Source organism: Scleropages formosus, chromosome 16 (genome assembly GCF_900964775.1).
Source record: "Scleropages formosus chromosome 16, fSclFor1.1, whole genome shotgun sequence".
NCBI lineage: Eukaryota > Metazoa > Chordata > Actinopteri > Osteoglossiformes > Osteoglossidae > Scleropages > Scleropages formosus.
The window spans coordinates 12,798,960-12,823,005 of NC_041821.1; the positions used below are offsets into that span (position 1 = coordinate 12,798,960).

Here is a 24,046-nt window from a genome sequence, read left to right on the forward strand (position 1 = left end):
TCAAAGGAGGCAGACAGTCACACAAATACGGAGAACCACAGTGCATTACTGAGATAAATCATCATTTGTATAATGAGCACTGAACCACTAATAAGAGTCATTATTTACTTCACTTTTTCAATAAATACTACTTGATGCAATTTGTTTATGGGTTTGATCCAGATAAGATTTGTGTGGGATGACTGTTATATTCCCAAATGAAACCATTTCCTGGTAAAATGACTCAGTGGATTCTAATAAAAATGCTTTAAAAAAGACTTCATCCAAATAGTATCCCATAGGAGCAATCACTAAACAGTTTATGAGAACTCTCCATAAAACTGTTTGAAAAAACAAATCCTGCTTCTTTTGAGCATAATCCCCAAGTTTGTAAAGACCACAGCTTGCTGACAGAAACTAAAATTCAACACGCCCCTCCTGACATCTCCCAGGCAACAGTGCTCTGTTCGGGAGGGCTATGATGGCAGCTGCCACCAAACTCACTGTGAGGGCTCTGGAGGTGGATGAAGTGAGGGCATGAGACACTGCTGTGATCACGCGTGACAGGTTGTTCTCCAGAGTGATGTCAGAGGCACTCGGAGAGAGGCTGTACCCTCTGTATGTCCTGGGGAGACAGAGGAGAGATATGAGAATACTTTAACATTATAATGCAACGTACAATCAACTACACGAGCACCTACTGCTGTGTTGATGAGTTTACTGACTATCTTTAGGACAAAATCAGAAAATAAAAACATATTGTTTTTTTGTCTCTTTTTAAAAACAGTGAGCTCAAAGTACGGTATATGTAGACATGTTGGTTGCTGAAACATTATCAGCTATAGTAGGTCCCAGTGAAAGGCACTTCTCTTCTGTGTATGCTTTCCATCTACGAAGGGCCTTCTTCGTTCAGTACAGCGACGGCACTGAGGCCTCCTATGCCGCGTACCTGGTAATGGTGCTGACAGTGAAGTGAGAGGGTGGTTGCGTCTCATGCATCAGCAGCTGCAGGTACACGCTGCTCTGGTCCCTAGCAATGGCTACCACCGGGTCCCCCTGGCCCTGGTCGCAGTTGTAGAATAGCCTGGGCACCAGCCTAGTGCACAAAAGGAGACCATGTTCAGTGCAAGCAGAAGGCTCAACAATCAGTACAGTACTGGGGGAGTATGCAGAGGTGTGCCCACCTGCTCACTGTCGCGGCTGCCATATGGCGAACTCGGGCATCCTCATCCCCAAGCAGGTAAATTACGACATCGTTCAGCACGCGGTCCTGCAACTTCAGCAGCTACAGACAGCAGGAATCAACATGCAAGGGAATTTAACATTAAAATTCAAGTACTTTTTAAAAACCATTTCACTCCTGCAGGAAAAATGCATTCCCACCAAGTGCAGGAACGCTGAAATTCATATTTGCATGCACAACGATGATTCCACGTTACTCTTTTCATGTATCAGCAATGAAGAACTCCTTCTGCAGAATTTGAGAGTAGAATACTATTTATCAGATAGAAGGAAAAAGGAAACCAAGATCACACTTACTCCTGTGTAGTGGTGGTCTCCTCTGTGCAAACTCTCCGTTCTTCTTTCCAGGAAACTGACCAATCTAGAGACATTAAAAGCCAGGTATCATCGCCATCCAAAGCGTATGTATTAAAGTGGCATTGCAAGGTTTGCTGTCAGAGGACTCAGAGACACTATTACCTGAAATCAATCTCAGCCAGAGTGTCAAGCAACTCTGTCCTGACCAGCCAGTAGGAACAGTCCCTGAGGGTCAGGAGGTTGATGATCAACTGCAGGCCCAGCTCACTGTAGCTACTGCAGCATAGGGCCATGATGCAATGCTGCAAGACACAGAAGATATTATTTCTTGTCAAAAAATATTTTCCCCACAGAAGATGCACTTCTAAAACTGTCTGAGAGGCAATCAACACCGCTTCATGCTGCTGACAAGCAAGAAGAGAGAAATTAAGTAAACTTCATTTCAAAATGAACTTCCATCCACAAGTTTACCTTTACAGCAGCACAGGACATCTTACAGGTGACAGAGGATGGGTCTCTCAAGGTTTTCTGCAGCAAAGGCACAAAGTCCACCAGGGAGATGGGGTTTCCTGACAAACAGGAAGAAGATGGTTGAGCACTTTCCATCAAAAAAATGACCCTCTTGGTTGGTTTCATTTCAGAAAACACCCTTTTTTTTTTTAACAATACCTTGCAGCGTCTTCATTTTGAACACCAACCTGTGGAACTTTTGATGCTGGCAAGCCACAGCTCCACGTTGAAGCGGGTTTTGTTGAGAACAGAGGCGATCACAGTTCCACAGACTATGGCAGTGGCCCCACGGATCTGCGGGTCCCCATGGTCAATGTACTTCAGAATGTCAGTTATATACTGTTGCTCTGTAGAGAAGGAAGGAAATAGTGTAAACCAGCAGTGTAACTGGGAGGAAGTAAACATGCCAGAAGCCCCTCCTCCTATAGTGGTCCTCACCATCAGGGGGCTGGCCCTCCAGGGGCTCACAGTAAAGCCTGTTGAAGAAGGCCTCAGGGAGCAGGGCAGCAGCGGCACCAACACAGCTCACAGCCAACGCCTTTACACTCACCCGTACCTCCTTGTCGGGGATCAGGCCTCCCAGGGGACAAAGACAGACATCAAGAACGTGTAGATGCCTCTGGAGCACTCCTCTTGATGTTAAACCCCTCAAACCCACGACAGAGTTTGTGCTGCATATGACCAGTGCGGTTAGCCTTACCACTACTTTGTCCAGTGAGGAGGAACGAAGCAGACAGCAGCCGGATGCAGTGCACTAGTGGCTCTGCTTTCTGGTCTGTATAGTGGCCAATGTCACCTTTTATTCTTGACGGCTGAAAAGTGGTACAGTTAAACTTTGAGTTTCCACAAAACTCCAGGAAATTAACTTTTTTGCTCCAGTCTCATTAGTAAACCTACACCACTCCAGCTGCCACCCAGCTCCTTATCCAGGCCTTTATTCTGTTCTGTATTACAGCTCCCTTTCTTCTGGTCTTTCTCCATATGCCATCCTCCTTGTCCTGCTCATAGAAAATGCTGTATAACACACATCTCCTCTGCTCTAGTCTTTTCACTGACTCCCCATCACTGCCAGGATCCAATTTTAGACCCTCATTTTAGGATACAGCTCCCTACATATCATGGCTCCTCGGTGCCTCCAGTGTCTCACTTCTCCCTATAACCTTGGCCAAATCACCGCTGTATCTACAAACCTTGTCTGCAAACCTCCTCCCTCTACAAACACACAAAAAACGATAACTTGTTCTCTCTTCTGGCTCCCAAGCAGTGGAATAAACCTCCACTCAACAGGTATACTACAGGTCTTCTAGTCCTTTGCCTGCTTTTGAAGACTTGTCTCATTGCTTATTATCTTCGACCTGTCTAAAAGCATCTCTTTTGTTACTCAAGACCTTTACCTGCTCTTAACCCTGGTTCGATTGCAATAGCCTGACTTGCCTTTATGCTGTGAAATCTTCCCTTACATTTGATGTGCGTTTTCTCCCCGAAGTAGCGCGTTTAGTCAAATGTTAGGCTGACCGTGTCTGAGCTGCAACACAGTTTCATCCTTGATGATTATCACTCAACTAATACCTTGTGACCTTGTAAGCACTTTTGCCTCATATTATCCAAAAGTTGTTCTAGGTGAAGTTGTCAACTAAATAAAGTTTAAGAATAATAACTATAATAATCATCACAGCAAATTTGAAATACAACAAATACAGAGCAGACTACCAAGTAACACGGGAACCCTTGCCTTGTTCTCCAGTTCTGCCAAATCCATGACCTCTTCCTTGGGCAGGAACCTGTCAACGCTGCTATCTGAGGAATGCCGACTGTGCCCCTTGCCCTCCATCAAGTGAGGTTTGCTCAGCACTGCAGACAAACACGTTGGCAAAACAGCACACATGTTGGTTCTCACAAACACTGTGGGCATCTTTCTTGCAGAGAGTGGTTGGTGAGCACTTATTAAACTACAACTCCAAATTCTCATTGAACACCAAATTAGAGAAGAGCAAACATGGTTACAAAAGAGAGCATGGACAACTATGGATGAGTTTCTCACAAGAGCATCTTTATTTGGCTTGTCACTTGGATTTTAAGGGAGAGAAAACAGTTGGCATTCAGAGCGCAGCAGGGGATGAGCCCCCAAACAATGAGGGGGGAAAAAAAGGCCCATTTTGGGGATACTCTGGAGGTCCTACCGAGCGCAGTCCGAGAGAGGGGCTCCAGGGATTCCTCAGGGGTGGGGTTGGTCGCCTCTTCCTCTTCATCCTGTAGTGTCCCAATCTGCATCCCAGAGTACTGGCTCTCGCTGCCATCAAGAACCTAACACCAAGATACACAGAGACTCAGCCCTACTGCACAACAGGCATAAAACATTCAAACTGCCGGAACACCTAGCAACAGCACTGCGCAACTTAGAAACAACGCCGCCATACTAGCATCCCTCTCAAGTAATCTAAAGCCACTGAGATCCTCAGGTAAAGTCCTTCAAAATGAGATATGATAAAACGAACAAGGGGAAGTGACGCACAAAGCAATAAGTTTTTCTTCTTTCGCAAACTCAGAAGTTTATCTACACAATAAATCTACAAACAGCTCTGCATGACATACTGGTGTGGGTGGAGCATTTTAATTCTGACTCAATAGCTAAATTTATCAAGAGGAGAGGGGAACTGCTCAGTTGTATTCAGCAGAAAAGAAAGGCAGAACAATAACAAATCCTACAGTACCTTTACTCTAATGTATGGCACAGATGAGTTTCGAAACAGTTCTATAAAGTGGGATACTGTGGCACTTCCGTGTATCACGAAATAGTAGGTTAATACTCTGCAGACTGCTCTACGCTACTGTGCATCTTTAGGTACAGTAAGCATGAGACACTACTGTTCAAACAGTAAATAAGAAAATAGTATGAAATTGCAAGAAAAAGACCAGAGACACAGAACAACGGCATTCATAGAATAATGGTTACAATCACACACAAGCAGACCATCAACAGAAGCGAGCAAGACCACAAACAGAACTGAATCTGGCCTTGCAGCAGTTTCACACTGTGCGTTTTCAGCCGATTCAGAGCAGCACAGGGGGTCACAAGTTCAGACACATCATCTTAAAAAACAAACCAGTAGCCAGCACACAGTACACTCCGGCATATAACAAACAAAGCTGAGCTAAGGTAAGAATGAAGCAAATGAAAGATACAAGATGTTCTTGGGTGGCTGTGAACGCCAGCATCCATGCAGTTCTTCCGCTGGCTCAGATGGCCTCAGGAAGGGCTACTCAAGGTCCGGGAAGGCCGACTGATTCGACTTGCTGACCGAACCATCTGAGCTTACTTTTGAACTGGAAAAGTTGCAAGACTCGGCCCTCCAGGACTGTGAGACATTGAGCCCTGGCTCAGGGAGAGCGAGCGCAGCAGACCTTGACCGTAACCCCTCCGGAGCTGTCAGCTTTCAGACAAGCAAGCAAACCATCACATCCAAAATAGGGGAAGGTGGACATTTAGCAGCCTTGAATTAAGAAAGGTACGGAACATAACGGGGAGAAGGCATTATGTTCATAGTAAAATTCCGAGTAAAAACTCTGCCAGTGCTGCAATTTTGATTTAAAAAAGATGAATTGGGCTGTAGAGCGGAAAAGCGGATAGAGGCGACACCACACAGCTAATGTGCTGTGGGTTCAAATGTTGGTCCAAACCCAGCACAGCCTTTTTTTCCCCTTATCGGAGCCCATTGATGTGTTTTACGTGAACTGACAACTCTGAATTGCCTATACTCTTTAGTGTGTGCGCCTTTGTGAGTGAGTATATGTGAGTGCCACATGTGAGGGGCTGGTGTCCCATTGAGGCTATATTCAATAAACAGTTACTGAAAATGGATGGAGGGGGAAAAAATAACTCTAATACACATATCCCCCTTTATCCAAACCTAATTTATTCCCAAAAATCAATTCTTAAAGCAGGGGTCTGGAAACCAAGAAAACTAGCTCTATTTTTGTATTTAGCTGCTACATACTGTTAAGCTACCTATGATTATTTACCCATTTAGAAAGCTGGGAAATGTTACTGGTGGAATTTGGGGTCTTACTGAAGTGTACTACAGCTAGAGGTGGGATTTGAACCTGTGACCACTAGCACTGTTGCCTTCAGACTCAATCACTACACTACCAGCTTCCCCCAATAAGTTTATTATAAGTTTAATAAGTTTTCAAAGACTGAACTCAAAAAAGACTACAAGTCCACATAACTATTAAGAAAATTTTTCTAAGCTTTAGTAAGAAGGCTCCTTATCAAAATAGTTGTCCTTATTACCAAGTCCACGAGGCACAACTGTTATGCAGTTTGATGTGACTGAAGAGCGAATGCTATGGATTCGAGGAGAGCAACTCTCGAAAATTTTCGGACACACAAACTAAGTCAGGACTGACTTTAAAAGCTTGCTTGTTGGATCTTTAAGGAATGTATGTATGCAGTGCACATAATTTGAATCGAATGCCAAAGTGGAAGGCAGAATCTCGACAAAATGTACCATAGGAAAGCCCATGAAGGCCAGGGTAAAGACTCTGGGACAATACAGAGCTAGAAAATAACCAGGCAACAGCTTTGAGAGCACTTTGCCCAAGAGGTAAAGGTCCTTTCTGGAACCTCAGACAGTGGTACAGATCACACCTTTGAAATACTGTTCCCTTTTCATCTTGTTTTATGTATACGAGTGTCTCAGTGCACCGTTTCCACCTCAGTGCGCTGTTCTGACCCTCAGCTGTTCTGTTAATTAAGATGTATTACTGGTTATTTAGCTAAAGACTCTTTCAAAAGGTAACTTAATATAATGCTTGTTTTCTAAACTAAGCAACATGAAGTAAATTTACCCATAGCCAGTTATTCATTCTGGAGCTGTTCAAGGTAGTACAGGAGGAGAGGGATTTAAACCGGTAACCTTTACACGGCTGTGTCCTAACCATGACCCCACAAGCAAGTCAGGCAGACAGACATTTGCTGAAACCGCTTGTCCCATACGGGGTAGCGGCAAGCCGGAGCCTAACCTGGCAACACAGAGCGTAAGACTGGAGTGGGAGGGGACACACCCAGGACGGGACGCCAGTCCATCGCAAGGCACCCCAAGCAGGACTCAAACACTAGACCCACCAGAGAGCAGGACCCAGCCAAGCCTGCTCCACCACCGCGCCCCCCCTCAAGCTAGCTCAAAGCCATTTTCATTTTGGATTTTCCGTTTTTGCCGTTACTTTCTCAAGCTTTTTTAAACTGTCTTTGGATCCATGATGAAATGAAAGACAAATATAAACCAAAAACGTCAAAATGAAAATAATAATATGCACACAAAACACAATGCAGCATTTCATGTAAGCATGGCGCATAATGGCATCCATTCGCAGCACTGCACACTTGTCTGTGCAGTTCCTCCACAGCTGCTCCGAGAACATGGTTCTTTCAGTTGGTCGGAAATGCTGCATCTGAAATTTGGTGAACTCGCAGAGCAAAAACTCTAGAAAATCTGGGACGGAGTCTATATTCTGGGAAATCTGGATCAGTGAATGTTCCCATAACAAGTGTTGATATAATGGGGGGTTGGGTGCTCAGCCATAATTTTATTTTAAATGTAAGGCAGCCAAATTAATTTCTGCTATATGTATACGAGAAAATGAGAACCAGGGCAAGAATGACTTGTCAAAGTACTGTTAAAGAGAAAGTCAGATAAATTACTAATTGGCGTTAGAGAGGGGAAGGGGGGGAGTTTCCTTTCTTGGATTAGGGTTTTATTGCTAGTGGACTAGTGCAGTTAACCCTTGTGTGACTGACTGCTAAAGTTTTCAGATTTAAGCAAACTGTCAATGCCGAGGCCCGAGAAGGTTAAGTTTGGGATAACTGAGAAAAAGCTAAAACTGTAATTGGTACAAAGGTGACTTCAGACTGACAAATGCTCATTTTCTCTGAACAGCAGCAGCCATAACAGAGAAGAAAAAGCAGGCAGGTTTGGTAAGGGAGAAATAAGACAGTTAGCACTGGCTGCGGTCATGACAGGGTGGAATTCAGGGCAGGAGACGAGCCATGGAAGGGGCCGAAAGGCTGAGGAAAGGGAAGAGGAGGGTTTAGGGTGAAGGGAGAGCTCTCTGCAGGCCCCCTCCCTTGTGGCTTCTAACCTTGTCACTACCACTAGCGATGGAAGAAGAGGAAGAAGAGGAAGTAGTGCTGGACGACCCGAAGTCCGAGCTGGAGGAGGCGTCGGGCCCCTCGGTGAAGGTCGGAGAGGGTGGACCAGCCTGCCGCAGCACACTTACAAGCTCGGCGCAGTCGGAGGGTGTAACAGCAGAGTCAGGCCCCTCCGTGGTGGTTTGGGAGCTGTCGCTGGGTGGGGAGGAGGCCGGGCGGTTGCCGTCGGGCGCTCCTGCACTGCTGACCTGGCTGGAGCTGTGGCTCAGCATGTCCTCCTCATCAGGAGTGTCGGCCGTGCCTTGTTCTGAGGAGGCACTCAGGTCCACGGAGTCGCCAGGCTGCAGGCTATGTTGCGAAGAGCGCGGCTGCTCCGTGATGATGTCCACGGAGGCCAGGGTAGAGACCCCCGAGGACGAAGGTGCATCACTCGCGTTGTCACTGGTCACTGAGGCTGAATGATGGGGGTGGGGGGAAAGGGATTGCACAAATCAGCTTCCCCTCACTAACTGATCATCCACTGTTGTCACGGCACACCCATGGCTGGCTCTAGCACTGCAGTCATGACAAGTCAGCCTTCTTTCTTCACCTAATCTCCCAAACACGTACCAGTGAAGGCTCCAGTGCTGACCTCTGACCTGGTCTCTGGGTCATCCTCCAGCCCCTCTTCCTCTCCAGAGAGCAGTTTGCCTAGAATTGAAAGTCTATGATCAGAGAAACTACTGGAGGCAAAAATGTTGCTCGGAAGGATTTCTGCTGAAGTCGTCATCAGGCTCATCAAATTTTATACAGACAACTTCTACACGTAACACCTTCCTTTGAAAAGACAACATGACTGATTAAGAAATTTAGAGATCAAATGTATCTTTAGAACATTTCAATACACTACAGTCTGAAGGAAAGCAGCATAAATCCATCTGAATGTGGAGCCTCAAGCTCTAACTTCTGAAGAAAGACTGGTTCAATATGGATGTCCAACACATACGACCACAGAAACACGAGGTGACACGCTCTATGTAAACAGAAGATGTAGAGGTATGCTAGGCGACGCTGTGGGACACTATGGCTTATAGTCACCTTTCTGTTTCCGGAGGAGAAGCGGACTGCATGAAGACCCTCCTCCGGCTGCAAGCAACAGGAGAGAAAAGATAAAGAGACAAGGAAAAAAGGCCTCGGGAACCACAGGGGATGGTCACTGTCACCCAAGCCCCACAGGTCAAGAAGAAAATAGCACAGGGCAGCCAGGATCGGAGAAGAGGAGGGGGAGGGCTTACTGTTATCACGGCAATGTCTGATGTGCGTGCAACCGACATGTGGAGACGCAGGTCTGTGTCCTCTGACTGCGATGGATGGACAAAAACAACTGTGTGTGAGAATGACGGGTTATGGGGTTCAGGAGGTTTACCGATGAGCTCCAGGATGCTGCCGCTGCGCGCGCGGTTCTCTGCTTCCTCACGGGACACGGAAACGCACAGCATGCTCCCGGGTGCGATGAGCACGTGCAGCAAATCAGGAGGAGGCGTTCGAAGCGTCTGCTGTAGGAGCTCCAGGGCAGCCGTCACCACGTTGTGGTCACAGTGCTCCGTGTAGTGCAGTGTCAACTCATACACCTGCGCGTGAGGTAAAGAACACACAGATCACAGTGAGGTCCACGGTACCTGTGCATGGCCGGGTGAGTGGGTTTCACTGGTCAAGATCGCAAGTATGAGTGTATGTAATTACAGTAAAATACAGCAAATGAAGCAAAACCCTTTAAATCAGTCTACTGATTTAAATAAATCCATCTAGTGCAGACCGTGACCCAGTGTTATTAATATATCATAGCTACGAATCAGCTCTGGTCATAATCCCACTGCATATAGTTCTTCCACCTGTTTCTAAAACACTGACCCCTGTAAATTACATGGCTCAGAATGGTTCCTTAGGAAAGGCAAGAGATGCGCTACCTGCACCAGCTGCTCTGGCGAAGGGGAGACATCTGCTTCCTTGCGTGTCACCCCAAAGCTGCCTTTCATTGTAGTGTCCTTCACTTGCTGCTGAAGGAGGGGCATCAAGTAGCGCAGCGTCAGCAGTACCCCGAGGATGAGGGGACTAGGGTGCTCATCGTCCACAGGCACGAGGAGACCTGAGAAGAACATAAAGCGCCAGCCGTGGAGACATGTCACGGTCAAACTTCTACAGCTGCAACAGCTTTACAACTAGCAGAACTACAGTAAGCACAGGGTGAAAAGATGCCGATGAAGAAAGCTACCAATGCTGCTTCCCCTATTAAGTCACAGGCTGAAAGAATGGTTGTACCAACAGTGGGACAGGAAAACAGAACACATCTGAGAGGAGCTTGCTCCGCGGACCCACCGAGTAGCACATTCAGCAGCCAGGTGTAGAAATACTGGGGCCGACGAGAGTGCTGGCAGACACTGACCGCCGAGCTGGCTGCTGTGCGCCGGATCGTGGTGGAGCTCGACTTCAGGTTTGCCACAAACGCCTTCAGGAGCACCTACAACAAGAGGAAAAAAAAAAAAAAAAAAAGTATTGTTTACTGCGCTTCATGCAACATTTATGATTCTGTAATAGGTTACTATTGTTATGGAGGGTCTTAAGTAGGGTCCTTCATTGAGCATGACAGCCTTTTGTTGTTGATGCAAGTTTTGTTATGTTTGTAGTGCTTACTGAGGGTGCCTTATCGAAAAGTTTCACACTGTTTTGTATTCATTAACTCACTGCTGGGTGCAGCACACACATGCATCAAGAAGCAGCGGGATTAAGGAGTAAGGACTAACAGCCACCTACCTTATCATTCACCCTATTTAACCCCTATTTGTAACAGTAGCGGAGCGAGTGGCACTTGGGACCAGAGAGTGAGCAAACACTCACCCCTGTCTGTCGACTGGTCCCAATTACATAGGGATAGCAGGTACTGCAGCAGTTAGGGTATTTAACCTGTAATCAGTAGGTCCCACTATTGCTTTTATACCCTTGGTCAATAAATTTACAGAAATGACACAGGAAGAATACACTTTTGTATAAATGGATAAATCATTGTAAAGTTGCTTACTTAACATTGCAATTCAACTTATACATTGTTGTCAGCTCATCAACTGTTAATAAATAAGAATTCATTGATTTATCCCTGTTCATTAATTGTCTGTCCATTGGTCCAGAGCCCATTCCAGGAAGCACCGTTTGTGAAGCGGGAAACACAACGAATGGGACAGCAGTCCATCACTGGGTAATCACTGTCACTCACTCTCACATAGTCACACATAATGGGCAATTCACCAGTAACATGCTTTTTTGGACTGCGGGAAAAAACTGGAGCACACAAGAAAACCTTCCAGGTTAACAACAACAACAACAACAACAACAGTAGTAAAGCTTGAAAAATCTATTTCTGCACAATTTAGCCTTGAACACAAAGCAGAAAAAAAATTACGGAAGCAACGCTGGTGCTTACAACCAATATTAATGAAACCAGCAAACATCTTATACGAAACCCTAATCTAAATACTATCAGATAACGCTTACAGAAACTGCAAATCATTTTGTTTATTAACTGAGAAAAATAAAAAGCAACATGAATCACATCAGCAAAACTTGTTCTGCACACGGTTTCGGGCAGAAAGATACTGACTGAGCAATAAAGACAAGAGAATCGCTGCAAATTACAGAGAAGCACGTTGCTTAGAAACACCTCTGTGAGCACACAGCACTTTCACACTTGACAGACAAGCTAAGCCACGTATCCATTGCGGATGAGAGCTACCAGCACATGTCTGGTGAGGTTCCATTAGGCTGTAACTCTCGCTTGCTCTCTGCGATCGTAAGGGATGATCAGCAGGAGAGCCAGCGGGCTTGGCCGCGTCAGGCCTTGCAGCCTGTGAGGAGCAAAGGAAACCGCTCTGTGTACGATTACGTTCAGTGCATGACGTAACCCTGCCGAGGCGTCTAGGAACAGAGGCTTGCGCAACGCTGCTCCCGTTATCCTCGTCTCCCCCGGCAAACGGGTCCCGCCCTGTCCACTTCCCATAGCGTGATATAACTGCACCCGGAAGCTCAGCTGTGCAGCTGTGGCTTTTTCCCCCACAACAACGCACACTTTAAAAAGTACTATATTCTGTGCTCTACATATTCACAAAAGTGACACCTTTATCCAAGGCAACTCACAACACTAGATACACCACGCTGAACTCTATGATGATTCACGTATCTATACAGCAACGAAACGTAGCATAGTGTAAAACGTCTGAAGTGTGGGTGGAAACCAGAGCACGTGGAGAAACGTCATGTGAACTCCACACAGAATGAACCAGATTCAAACCCACGTCTCGTCACACAGTCCGGGCACTGCAAGGCACCTGTGCTACCCGCTGTGCCACCCTACCTAACAACAATTCTACTGGCCAATAAAACAAATGTTAAGAGTGCAAATCCTCCGTTTTCTTTATGCACATGTACACACAAACCTCTGCCATGCTCCACATAGTCTGCGAAACCATCCCAGAGGTCCCAGTCTAAGCAGCACCATTTGCTTCACTGGCAAAGAGTCTGGGTTCAGCTGGCTGGAAGAAAAACATCCCAAAGGCTCTAGATCTTCAGTTCCTCTGGATCCTCACTTCCCCTCTGACCTCCTTGTGTGCTCAATAAACAGGTACTACGTCATCTGCTTTTTAAAAAACTCTATATGCAACTACTTGTATATTTAATGGTGGTATGAGGCAATTTCACTGCACTCAAGAATCACATGTCTACATGTAGACCTCTCTGCCTGTTGGTGTAATGCACTTTGTTTTATTTTCTGAGATGTATGTCGTTTTGGAGAAAAGTGTCTCCTAAATGAATTAATATAAATTTTCTTCCTCCAGCAGAGTAAACACAATTGTCCCTTATGGGGCAGTCTGCTCTCTATTGGAATCAGGCCTTCAACTTCCCTTGCTTTCCTCCACACCCTGATGACCTGATAGGAAGGATTTTTGCCTTAAATAAATCACAGAAGTCATAAATCACAGCTTTACCCATCCTATTATATTGTGACCTTCACAAAACAGGTTTTATAACATGATCCTAGTGGTGACTGTTCTATTCTTTGTTCAAATCCATCTTTCTCTGAGAGGTGCCTGGGGTTCTACTGGTGTTCCACCAGACTGAGTTATCAACTGTGGCCATGTCCAAGTCCAGCAGAATTCACACTCAAGGGCAACAGCATATTGATTTACAAGAGCGAGGAAGTGCAAACTGCAGCAGTCTCTGTAACTTTGGCGAGATCACCCTCCTCTCCACAACCTGCCAGGAGAAAAGCTACACCGCCATCACTGCGCACCTTGAGCTCGCTGTCGTTGGCAAAATTCCCAAGTGCTGCCATGATTTTTGGAATGGCGGCAGCCAGCGTCTCTTGAACAGCCTCCTCCGGTCGCTTACAGATGCGCGTCAGGCAGGGCAGCAGGTTCACTAGGTAGGGCCTGGGGATGGAGACGGGGCAGAGGCGAAATGGGTGAGTGCACTGGAACAGCCCCTGGTGGTGACATCACTGATGGTGCACCAGGGAGAGGAGTTACCTGCATTTCTGTGGGCGAATGAGATGGGAGAGCTCAGCGAATCGCCACAGCGCGGCCCTGAGGCTTCGCGATGCACCATTCTGAAAAGACAGGAAGCATGCATCAGTCCGCTGGCACAGAGGACCACAGCCAGCCTCTACAACTACAGTGATAAACACACTCCAGTGGCATGGTGCACAAATTCCAGGTATACTCTCTGTTTATCCAGTGCTTTTATTCAGTGTGATTCAGAGGTGCAGTATAATTATTAAATATTAATTTGTATATAGCTGGTGCCTTTGTCCAAGGCAACTTAAAACACTAAATACAGTAAGCTACTTAAGAGGGTCTACTCATACACACAACAGAGCAAAGTGACACACAGATGTGCACAGTGAGCAACTTAAATTCATCAGCTCTCCTAAAATATACGTCTTTGGATTGTGGGAGGAAACCCATATGAACACAGGGAGAACATGACAGCTCCACCTACATCCAATCAAGCAATCCAGACACTGTGTGGCCCTAGCACTACCTGCTGCACCACCTTGTCACCCATGTACTGGTGGACACTTTCACTCAAGCATATTACCATCCAATGCATATCTTTTCAGTGCGTATTTTTGCGCAACACTGATCAGAAAAAAAACTGATGATGGCTGTAAACAAGTTGACATTAGGCAGTAAAGACTACACAGGCATACCTTCTTGATCTCTTTGTACAGTTCAAGCTGCAGACGGGGAAGGCTGGAGTCCATAAGTGCCTGATGGGACACAGAAGGTGGCCTTATTGTGAAAACATTAAGCTCAAATGCAGTCACTCAACACCTTGCAGCATAAAGACAGAATATTACTTAAGTTCTGGAGAAAATGTCCAATGTGATGGAGCTCACAGAGCAGATGATGATTCTGGCCAGAATAATGTTATTGCAGATCTAGAAATCCAAAGGGACACACCTTGATGATTTTGTTGAGGCACTCATCTGCCACCATCCTAACATCAGACTCAGCGTCGTCGCAGCATACTAACGTTGTTTCCATGGCCATCCCAAGCAACTTCTGGAACTCAAAGGATGTCCTGATCCCAGGGCCATAGGTGGCAAGAGACAGGTTTCAAAGTCACTCCAAACCAACCATCACAATCCTGGAGGACCAGAAAGCTGAAGAGACCAGACATTCCCCCTCCTCTCAGGCTTGCCACTGACCTTGCTGAAGACTTGGGTCTATGGGCAAACCACCCTCCACTTCACTAATCCAACTAAAGTAATGTGATTGTTTAAAACCAAAGGTAATTATCAGTGTGCTTTTACATATGATGAAGACAACGTCACAAAAGCTGATTAGCCCTTAAGCGACGGCTTCCGATTGCGGCGCTAGTTCCAGGGGCATGGCACTAGAGGGAGAGAGGACTTACCTCAAGGACTGGGCCACGATGTTCTCACATATTGTCAAGCAGTGAGTTGCACGGTCCTTTTTGGTGGCAGCGAGGTCTTTCTTCCTACAAGAGTAAGACAATAAAAACATGACTACGAAAACACTGCAATCCGTATGGGATGGGAACATAAGCACTCTAGCACTAAACTCCATGATTTTTTCATGTGCTGTGGGATGACAGCAGCACTGATGTGTCAGTCGGAAATATTTCATCACCCACCTTTTTTTGCATTTTCATTCCATTACTGCTCTGTACCTCTATTTCCATAATCTTTTGGTGCCTATTCCCTGATGTCAGTCAAGACAAGCTGGCAGCGCACATGTTTTTAATGCGCCGGGCGCCTGTAGCGTGATCTTGCCATGGCTGTAAGCAGCTTCCTGCGGCGCAGGTCACAGGCCTCCAGGGCCGCGGACAGCTTTGGTCACAGGTGCACACATGGTGCTTTGACCTCTTCCCATAGCACTGCTATGGGGGGGGGGGGGGCTGCTAAGCATCTTCCAGGTTAACAACATCGAGATCACATTTTAGAGCCTCATGCATAAGATCAAGGCAATTATACACTAGACTGTTTTAATTAACAGGCATCATTTACAACAATATCTGGCAAACTGGCACCTCTCACAAAGCAGGACTTCTATAAGTAACCTTACATAATTATTTTTGTTTCTTCTTCCACTGACACTGAAACAGTGGCAGACAGCAGTCACGTCAGCACAAAAGACAGCCCCGGAGGGCTTTTAACGTGTGTGGTGATGTAATGTCAGGCTGCTGAGCCACTGCACCCATCCAGTCTCCCCTAAAATGTGCCGCAGACCTACAGCAGTATGAGGCAGGTGGCCTGCCGTTTTGCCCACACCTTCTTCCATGACCCGAAAATTACATCTGCCATTATGAATCATCACCTCTTAGCTACAAACATGAACTATTTGTTGAGGAGCGGTTTGAAGAAATCAGTCAAAAATAAAACTTTTTAAAAAAATATGAAACAGGGGGAAAAAAAAAAAAAAAAAAAAAAAAAAAAAAAGTACTGATTCAACACCACAAACCATAATAGAAGTCATGCATCTATGAAAATGTTCAAATTCTAAGAATTGCTAACAACATTTATAGACACAGGTCAGAGATTTTTTTTTCCTTTGTTGCTCCTTACGCGTTTCGAAACGCAAGCACGGGAGTACGAGTACACAGGAATGTTAGCACAATTCTGCCCCCATCGAATGGGTTACAGGGGGCGGTGACGGCCAGAAAACCCACCGATGGTGCTGCACAGGAGACACCTGCTTAGCAGAAGTCCAGAGAAAAAGAAGTGATGCAAGAGAGCGTCGATAGGCAGAGTCAGCGTGGACCCTAGGGCTCAAGACTGCTGGGAAGACACTTGGAACACGGGTGGGCTCTGCTGTTTTTAAGCAGCCTGATCTCGGTTCTGGGCGTCTGTGACACTCGGGGCCCATTTCGACGAGACGTGTGGATGCGGGCAGATGAAACCGTTCTGGGTGGCAGAACCTGTCTTTTCTCCCGCGGCCCCGACGAACGAAGGCCACAATCTTTTTGTTGCTATTTTTCCACTTACTTCCTCGTTCCAAAATACAATCTACAAAAACTGAACTTTTTTTTCCATCCCTCTATATTATACAGTGTTATATGAGTTTGCAAAGAATGTCATTTTGGTGATGCCTTCTCTGAAAACAGCGCTTGCGCTCGGGGTTTAACTCAGCTGCCGAAGGGCTCGGCGTACCCAGACTTTTGCTAAAAGAAAATTCGCGAATGACTCAATTTGGATAATTACTGCAATTTTTGCAGTTAGACTGTAGATGTGAATATTGAAGCCATTTGTGTTACTTACTGAAGTACCACTGCACTGCAAAGACCATTCAGAGGAAGTTTATATTACATATGCCCTTAAGGAGGAGCGATAAAACCATGGGAAGGTGTTGTGATATAAAAACTTACACACCTGGTCTAGGAACTTGTTACAAATACTAAATTGCAATGGAAACAGCAAGTTAAACACCAGATTTTCATACAATCCTAATAAACCCCACTGAAAGCCCCGTCTTCTGCTATAGTTAACAACACCTAGCAGCCCTACTTTTACATATATCCATTAAGCTGGTGCTTTTCTCCAAAGTGACTTACAGTGTTAAGCTACTTATAATTATTTACCCATTTTTACCGCTGGGTAATTTTCTCCCTAGAGCAATTTAGAGTAAGTACCTTACTCAAGGGTACTACAGACAGAGATGGGATTTGAACCTAAGACCTTCGGGCCTAAAGGCAGCAGCTCTAGGCACTAGACTAACAGCTGTCCCCGCAAGCATTCAGCTCTACACCAGCAAGACAGAAAGTAAGTCATCACTAGCAGCTCTCTTCGGACCTCAACTTGGCCTTGCCTGGAAACGGCTTAAAACCCGAGCCGAGGTCCCCGGGCCACCTTCAGGGATAATTTTACATACATGGCGTGCGGCTGAACCAAGGCCACAGAACAATATTTTGATAAACGCGGACTGACATTTGCATAACCAGAAAGATTCGAGAAACATAAATCGGAGCGTAGAGGCGGCAGAGTAAAACCTACGGAGCACCGGTGTCGCCGTCTTTTTTTTCGTCAGCCAGGCATTTATTTTTATAATTTTTCAAGCTTGATTGTACTGATCCCTGTCAAGACAGGCACAGAGTCCCAGACAGTGTTGCGACTTAGTAAAAAAAACTTACGCTAACACTTATTATCATAAGTAATAATATACATCCTCAACAGGGTCCACAACCTGTTAAGGTTATTCCAGGTTCTTACCAGGAATACAGGAACTCCATCTAAATCAAATTGCTTAGAATGTATTAATTAGAAATTAATAACGAATAATTTAGAAAGTATTAATACCAGAGCCCAAATGCCCGCGGGGGTGTACATTTAAGGCACATTATGATTCTAAGCACTTGATAATTATTGGCTGCTTTGCAGACGGGCTGCGCAGCCTTCGCAGTCACACGGGTTTCATGTCACGGGTTCAGGTGTGAAACGGACACACCGATCCGCGCCTTTACTCACTGTGGGAACGAACGGGCGACGTGATGATGAACGCACACACGTTTATTTAGAGAAGTGGGACACCGCACAACAGGGGACACGTGTCACACAGGTGTCCCGCACGGTCCCCAACACAACAGCCAGAGCAGAGCAGCACCGCTCGTACTGCCCGGCACCTGTACAACCTGTCGGGTCGGCTGTCCCTCCACGTGTGAGCGCATCATCATCATGTTATTTTATCTACGAGGTACAACAACTTCGACGACAAGTATAACTGAGGAATACTGTTGCACTGCTGTCCTTCGCCGAACTTCAACAACTTGCGTGAAGTATCGGGAGGACCGAGGAGGAGCGGAGCGGGATCACGACACGAGACGCACGAGACGCGCGCGGGACCGGTCCGGCGGAGCGCCGCGAGCGCACAGCGCGGTCGAGCCGCTCCACGACCACGTCGCCACGGAGCCCCGGCGGCCGGATCACGAAGACGCGGCTGCGGCGCCGCGCGATACTCACTGCCTCTGCGCGAGCTCCTCGGCTGACGGCGGCCCCTGCTGCTGCTGCAGCGTCCGGAGCGAGTCGAAGGCCCTGTACAGCTTCTCCAGGGTGGCCATTTTAGCGGGCACCAATGTTTACGCCGCAGCAGCGCGTCGGAAACCAAAGCAGGCCAACGTGCCGAAGCGAGCGAGAGTCTCCCGGCCCGCAGCCCTCGCTCCCGTCACCGCGGGTCCTTCTTGGTGTCCGCGGCGCCGCGCTCAAATGAATGGGACGCAGTTCGAGCTACGTCCAGTTCCGCGAGCCATCTTTGATACATCCCGTCGACCTCCCGAGGAAGTGGGCGCTCTGACAGCTCCGAGGGCGGACGGCACGGCGAGAGCCACTCAGAGGAGACCTCGGTTTGATTGTCAGCGGTGCTGACCAATGGGCTGCCGGGAGCGTCCTCGTAGCGCAAAAGAGTCCCGTATTTACTTCGAAGCCTCGCATCCCAGAAATCATGTGACCCGGGAGTCTGCTGGGGAGCGTGATGGTGGTCTGGGCCAATGAGCCCTTCTCTGCTAATCCACTACAGTTGAGTTTTAACAATAACAAGCAGATTGCGTGCAGGAGGAAAGTTGTACTGATCTGAATAATACAGCACGTTGTTAAAGTTGCATGTAACCAAATGCCTTGAGAAAGTGGTGCATTTAATGTGTCGGCAATTGCAATGGCCAAATCAGATGCAGCTAAATTAGCGTACGCCAGATTTATTTTACGGTCCTTCTTGTTCCTCTGATCATGAATGACGAGGCTGCTTTAGCGTTGTCTGGTCACCAAAGACAGACTGTGAGCATCACTTATACCAGCAAAAAAAATGTACCATTTCAGTTTCGCCAGGTAAATTCTGGGATAGTGTTCTTTTGGAATGACTGACCGTGTAAACATTAATAAGGCCAAAAACAAGGACATTTAATTCCTGGATTTTACTGCATACATTTTGCTGTGAAAGAAATATCTGCTAAATGAATAGATATAAATGTAATTTCTAAGGCCTTATTGAAAGTGAGATGCAATTCATTATTATTATTATTATTATTATTATTATTAACATGTTGCTGCATTTTGTGGGCATTTGTGAAGACAGTTATTGTATTTGGTGTTGTAAGAAGTAAATAAAATGCTCAAAATAATTACAGAACACACTCGATGAGTAGATCCAGTAATAAAGACATCATCTTTTATACAAACGGCAGTGTTTTATTTCATAAATACAAATGTCAGATATGGTACAACACCCAGTGATCGAACTTGTACAAGAATTACATTGACTGCAGTGGTTGAAAGACATGACTGTACACCTACAAAATCGGTCACCTGGAGTTAATAAAGGCGGCATCCGATCCATCCGATACATTGGCACCGGAATGTCATTTACAAACAAGAAACCTGAAGGTTATTATCAGTACATGCTTGATTAGTAAAATGTTTCAAAACAGGCATTAAAATGCACTTTTTTCAGACATTCAAACTTTTTTCTTTAATTCCTCATCAGCAAGTAGGGGGACATGTGATGGAAACTGCCCCTACAATAAGCCCATTATTCAGAGAAGAGCACAAAAAAGAAAAGTGAATTGGCACTCAGGTCAAGGCCAACGTCTTGGTTTAACATCAACTATAAAAATAAAGAAATTATCCAACTCATTTTGATAATTTTTGCAACAGATCAAAACAGATTTCCTACTCTGATCTCTTAGAAAAGACACTTCTTACATGAGATTTTATGTACACATACATAATGACTTTAGTGCTTCACAAGACACAAAGGCTTACACAGTCATTCATTAACATTTATAAGCATACATGTCACTCATAAAATGCGTATTAATCTGCTGATTGCTAAACAATGCTTGTGAATGCTGTTATGTAATTTTATCAGCTGCTTAATTAGACGTTCACCATGTCTAGAAAAACTCATCGCATTAAATCTTAGTTCTGACGTAAATCAAAATGTTTTCTGCTGAAGTTACCAGGTGTGTTGAAACCAGCCTACGGTAGTTTGAGTGCTTGTGTGTTCAACTACTTTCAAAACATTTCAGCCCCGGAAGCGTCTTCAGTTGTGTCTGTGATACTACAAAAACACGCTAATAAAGAGACAATAATCATGGCTAAAACTCTGTTACATCATGGTACATTCCCTTGGGGGTGTTGAGGACAACCTTGCATTGTCAAGTAACCGTTTGTTCCTTTAAAAGTACTTTCAGGTCTTTTGCCTGTTCACAAAGGAAAGAGACAATGTGTGACCCGTGCATTCATACGTACATGTAGAGCATTGACCTAAACCCAGAGCCCATTACTAAACCAAACAGAAACAGTTCCCAAGTTACACAGACAAGAACTCCACAATTTCAACACACGCAAAGAGCAGTTCAACTGGTACACAAAATTATGCATTGAAACAAGTGTGACTGTAAAGGGAGGCAAAGGATTATACGTCTTTTCAGACAGTCCTCAGTTTTGGGTTAACTCTCGGTTTTTAACAGGTTTACAAGAGGATGTGTGGCTTTCAGAGTTCCGGAGAAAGCTAACATTTGTGTTCTTAAATACAAACAAAATGCACTAGTGAAAAGAGAACAAATTCAAATCCACTGTCTCTTCCTGAACTGCTCAAAAAAGCATTACAGTGACACATCTGCCAGTGTACAATAGGTAGATATTGCAGGTGTTTTCACAGCATTAAAGGTAGGCCTTTCACACTCCGTGAAAAGGCTCCGGGAACTACAAGACAGCGGAACAAAACAGCACATCCTGCTAATGTGCGACTCCCAATCACATGAAAAGCATTAGCTTCTCGCCTAGATGATGCTACGCTAGTATGACAAAGCACAAGTGAAACGATACTGCGATCTACACTTAAGCGGATTTATATAAATACATGTACCCAGCTCTGAGTACATACTACAGAGATATCCCTTTGGTACATGAATGGCAGGAGCATCTCTGACAATCAGACACATTTACTGCAAATGGCAGCACTGCTTTTCAACGGGTTAGGAATTAAAATACTGTGCAACATGCCAACATGGAGTATCTACTGCGTTAATCCATTGCAGCAGGGTTAGGATGAATTCTATGCTCTAAGCAATCCCCGACAGAGAATGAGAAATAGAGAGGGGACAGAGCTCGTCGTGCTAACAAGTACAAGTTACTGGGACGGAAGGGTAAAAGTGACGGCAAGTGTAATCTTAACAGAAATGGCAGATTTGGCTATTTCTTTGCAGCAAAATTCTGTTTCCCATTCATTCAGGAAATAGCCAATGGCCTTTGTCCCAAACACCGCCAGGCGAGGGTGGTGCGTGTAAAGATTTGGGACTCGGAAAAGAGACAGACAGCGTGGCTCACCGGAAACTGTACAAATTGAATGAATGTTAACAAGCCATGTAGACCTACAAGTTAGCTACACACACATGCTAACCAGCTTATTGGCTTAGCGCTACAGACACAATAGCATTGTGTGTGGCCGGCTGTATGTGTGCAATGATACTTAAAACACGCACAACGATGCAAAATCTAGAGTCCTGTCTAGCACTAAATACATTTAATTATACTATGTACATACAGACTTGTTTTCTTCTAAAAGTCCATTCAGATTTTATATTTTCCCTAGTCTTTAAAAAAAGTAAACTATTGAAAAATGCTAAGGCCAGCCTTATTTTTTCTTCTGACAGGTGTTGGCTGTGTGTAAGACAGTGGTCTCCGAAGGAGTGTTTAGGAACGTTTTACATCAGGATCAGTTATTACCATTGCTTAAGGCATGGGTACACCGAGTTGCTCACCAAAATGAACAGGGAAAAAAATCAGGCACCTTGTCATCTGTACTGTATTTCTAATCTTATCATAACATACTGGAATGTAATTCATTGACCACTACGGATAACTACGAAACCAGTACACACTACTCCCAGATTTAACAGACTTGGTTTTCTAATTTGTTAGCAACAAGCATAATGTTAACAGCTCACATCACGAAGCACGCTTCTTTAGAAAAAGAAAACACAAAAAAGGACAGAATAATTACGGGGTAATTATCAAAAATGACGTATATTGGCACTCGCATGTGAAGATTGAAAAAAAAAACAGGACCCCTAGCAACTTTCTCAACTGAACTGAAAAGAACCTCTCCCGATGGACCCAACAGCGCCAAGGACAGGTGTTCAGCTGACCCATTGTTAAGCCTTTCCTCTAAATAACTACTAGGGAAACCAGTTAGGGTGGCCACTGCCTCCAGTTTGACTTTGGACACTTTGAGCTGGGACAGGATTTTGAAACTGACCTTTAATGCATTATGCAGTGATTGAGCCCTTGCTAAAGGCTCTAAGGTGAGAAGGCCCAGGCAACACAAAGTGATCCGATATCCATGATCCCTTGGATGGATGAGATAGCTGGGTCCTGTTCACCCTTGAGCTCACAAAGAACCTTATAGTCACCATCGTGCCTACTGGATTTGGATGAAATCGGTAAAATAGCACTGTCTTGAAAGTGTCTTACATAGTCAGCTGAATTCTGCTGCCCGTGGAGTGAAAGGAAGTACGTGGCTCACAGCTCACACTTTGGAAGATATCAGGGGCTGGGCCTGCATTTGCCTGGGAGTCACACTTCTAAGGGTAAAATTAAGTGGCTAACTAGTTGTGAATAAAGAGGGAAAAAAACAAATAAAAATGCAAAAAAAAGATTTTGCTGAAGGCTTCTCAGTTAATCTCTAGGAAAAAATTTCATCCCATCTTTTCTGAACACAACTGGTCTATTCGGTCATATCAGCAAAGATGTGAACATTAACTGATGCTTTATAGGCCCGCATTCTATAGGAGGATCCAAAAATCCCGCCTCAACGTGTCCTCCTTCAGATGGAGTGAACGGCCACCCTAAATCCAGCATGTGATTGGTGTCGGGGATGTACAGCAAAGTCATATAAACTTTGCTTATCAGCTGCATTTAGGGGACAATTCTCTATCATGGCAAAACTGAAGCGGTTGCCAGGTTACGATCTTTTCCTCAGTTGCTGGAACATTCCGTACAGTGAAGGCCCAATCACGCCTGGTCCTCCTCTTGTTCTGGAGCGTACCTTTCACATCATCTAGACTGTGTCAGACCGCTGCATTTAAAGGTCTTGCAGCTATACACTGGCAAAGGGTGTGTGCTAACATTTTTTTGTCCAAAACCAAAAAAATAACTCAACATTAAACATTAAGCCCTATGCTACTTAAAAAAATAAGACAGATATCATACTGTGCTTTAAAAACAATCCTTAAATACACATTTTCATACTCATTCCAAAGGGAAAAAACAATGTATGCATTCAAGTGGTACTTATATGGCTTTTTGTACAATACAACCTTTAGTGAAAATAT

The 24,046-nt window shown here is 45.2% G+C and overlaps 1 protein-coding gene across 5 annotated transcripts in view; it reads right to left on the reverse strand.

The window, feature by feature from the left end:
- Positions 1 to 19,015, reverse strand: part of htt (huntingtin) — a 39,998-nt gene extending 20,983 nt beyond the window's left edge. For 2 of the 5 annotated variants that reach the window (XM_029258852.1, XM_029258851.1), the window contains exons 1-23: positions 18,681 to 19,015; positions 15,122 to 15,205; positions 14,665 to 14,785; positions 14,412 to 14,471; positions 13,729 to 13,808; positions 13,494 to 13,632; positions 10,532 to 10,673; positions 10,123 to 10,301; positions 9,582 to 9,786; positions 9,254 to 9,301; positions 8,786 to 8,866; positions 8,305 to 8,630; positions 4,209 to 4,332; positions 3,761 to 3,879; positions 2,729 to 2,840; positions 2,467 to 2,604; positions 2,217 to 2,375; positions 1,990 to 2,087; positions 1,681 to 1,820; positions 1,519 to 1,582; positions 1,164 to 1,264; positions 929 to 1,075; positions 484 to 604 (exon numbers count right to left, since the gene is read on the reverse strand). In XM_029258852.1, the coding sequence (XP_029114685.1) occupies positions 484 to 604; positions 929 to 1,075; positions 1,164 to 1,264; positions 1,519 to 1,582; positions 1,681 to 1,820; positions 1,990 to 2,087; positions 2,217 to 2,375; positions 2,467 to 2,604; positions 2,729 to 2,840; positions 3,761 to 3,879; positions 4,209 to 4,332; positions 8,305 to 8,630; positions 8,786 to 8,866; positions 9,254 to 9,301; positions 9,582 to 9,786; positions 10,123 to 10,301; positions 10,532 to 10,673; positions 13,494 to 13,632; positions 13,729 to 13,808; positions 14,412 to 14,471; positions 14,665 to 14,785; positions 15,122 to 15,205; positions 18,681 to 18,778 (2,886 nt within the window). In that variant the 5' untranslated portion in view covers positions 18,779 to 19,015. Of the gene's footprint in view, positions 1 to 483; positions 605 to 928; positions 1,076 to 1,163; positions 1,265 to 1,518; positions 1,583 to 1,680; positions 1,821 to 1,989; positions 2,088 to 2,216; positions 2,376 to 2,466; positions 2,605 to 2,728; positions 2,841 to 3,760; positions 3,880 to 4,208; positions 4,333 to 8,166; positions 8,631 to 8,785; positions 8,867 to 9,253; positions 9,302 to 9,581; positions 9,787 to 10,122; positions 10,302 to 10,531; positions 10,674 to 13,493; positions 13,633 to 13,728; positions 13,809 to 14,411; positions 14,472 to 14,664; positions 14,786 to 15,121; positions 15,206 to 18,680 lie in introns of all 5 variants that reach the window. The other 3 variants (XM_029258854.1, XM_029258853.1, XM_029258850.1) reach the window with 2 other exon arrangements.
- Positions 19,016 to 24,046: the final 5,031 nt, after the last annotated feature.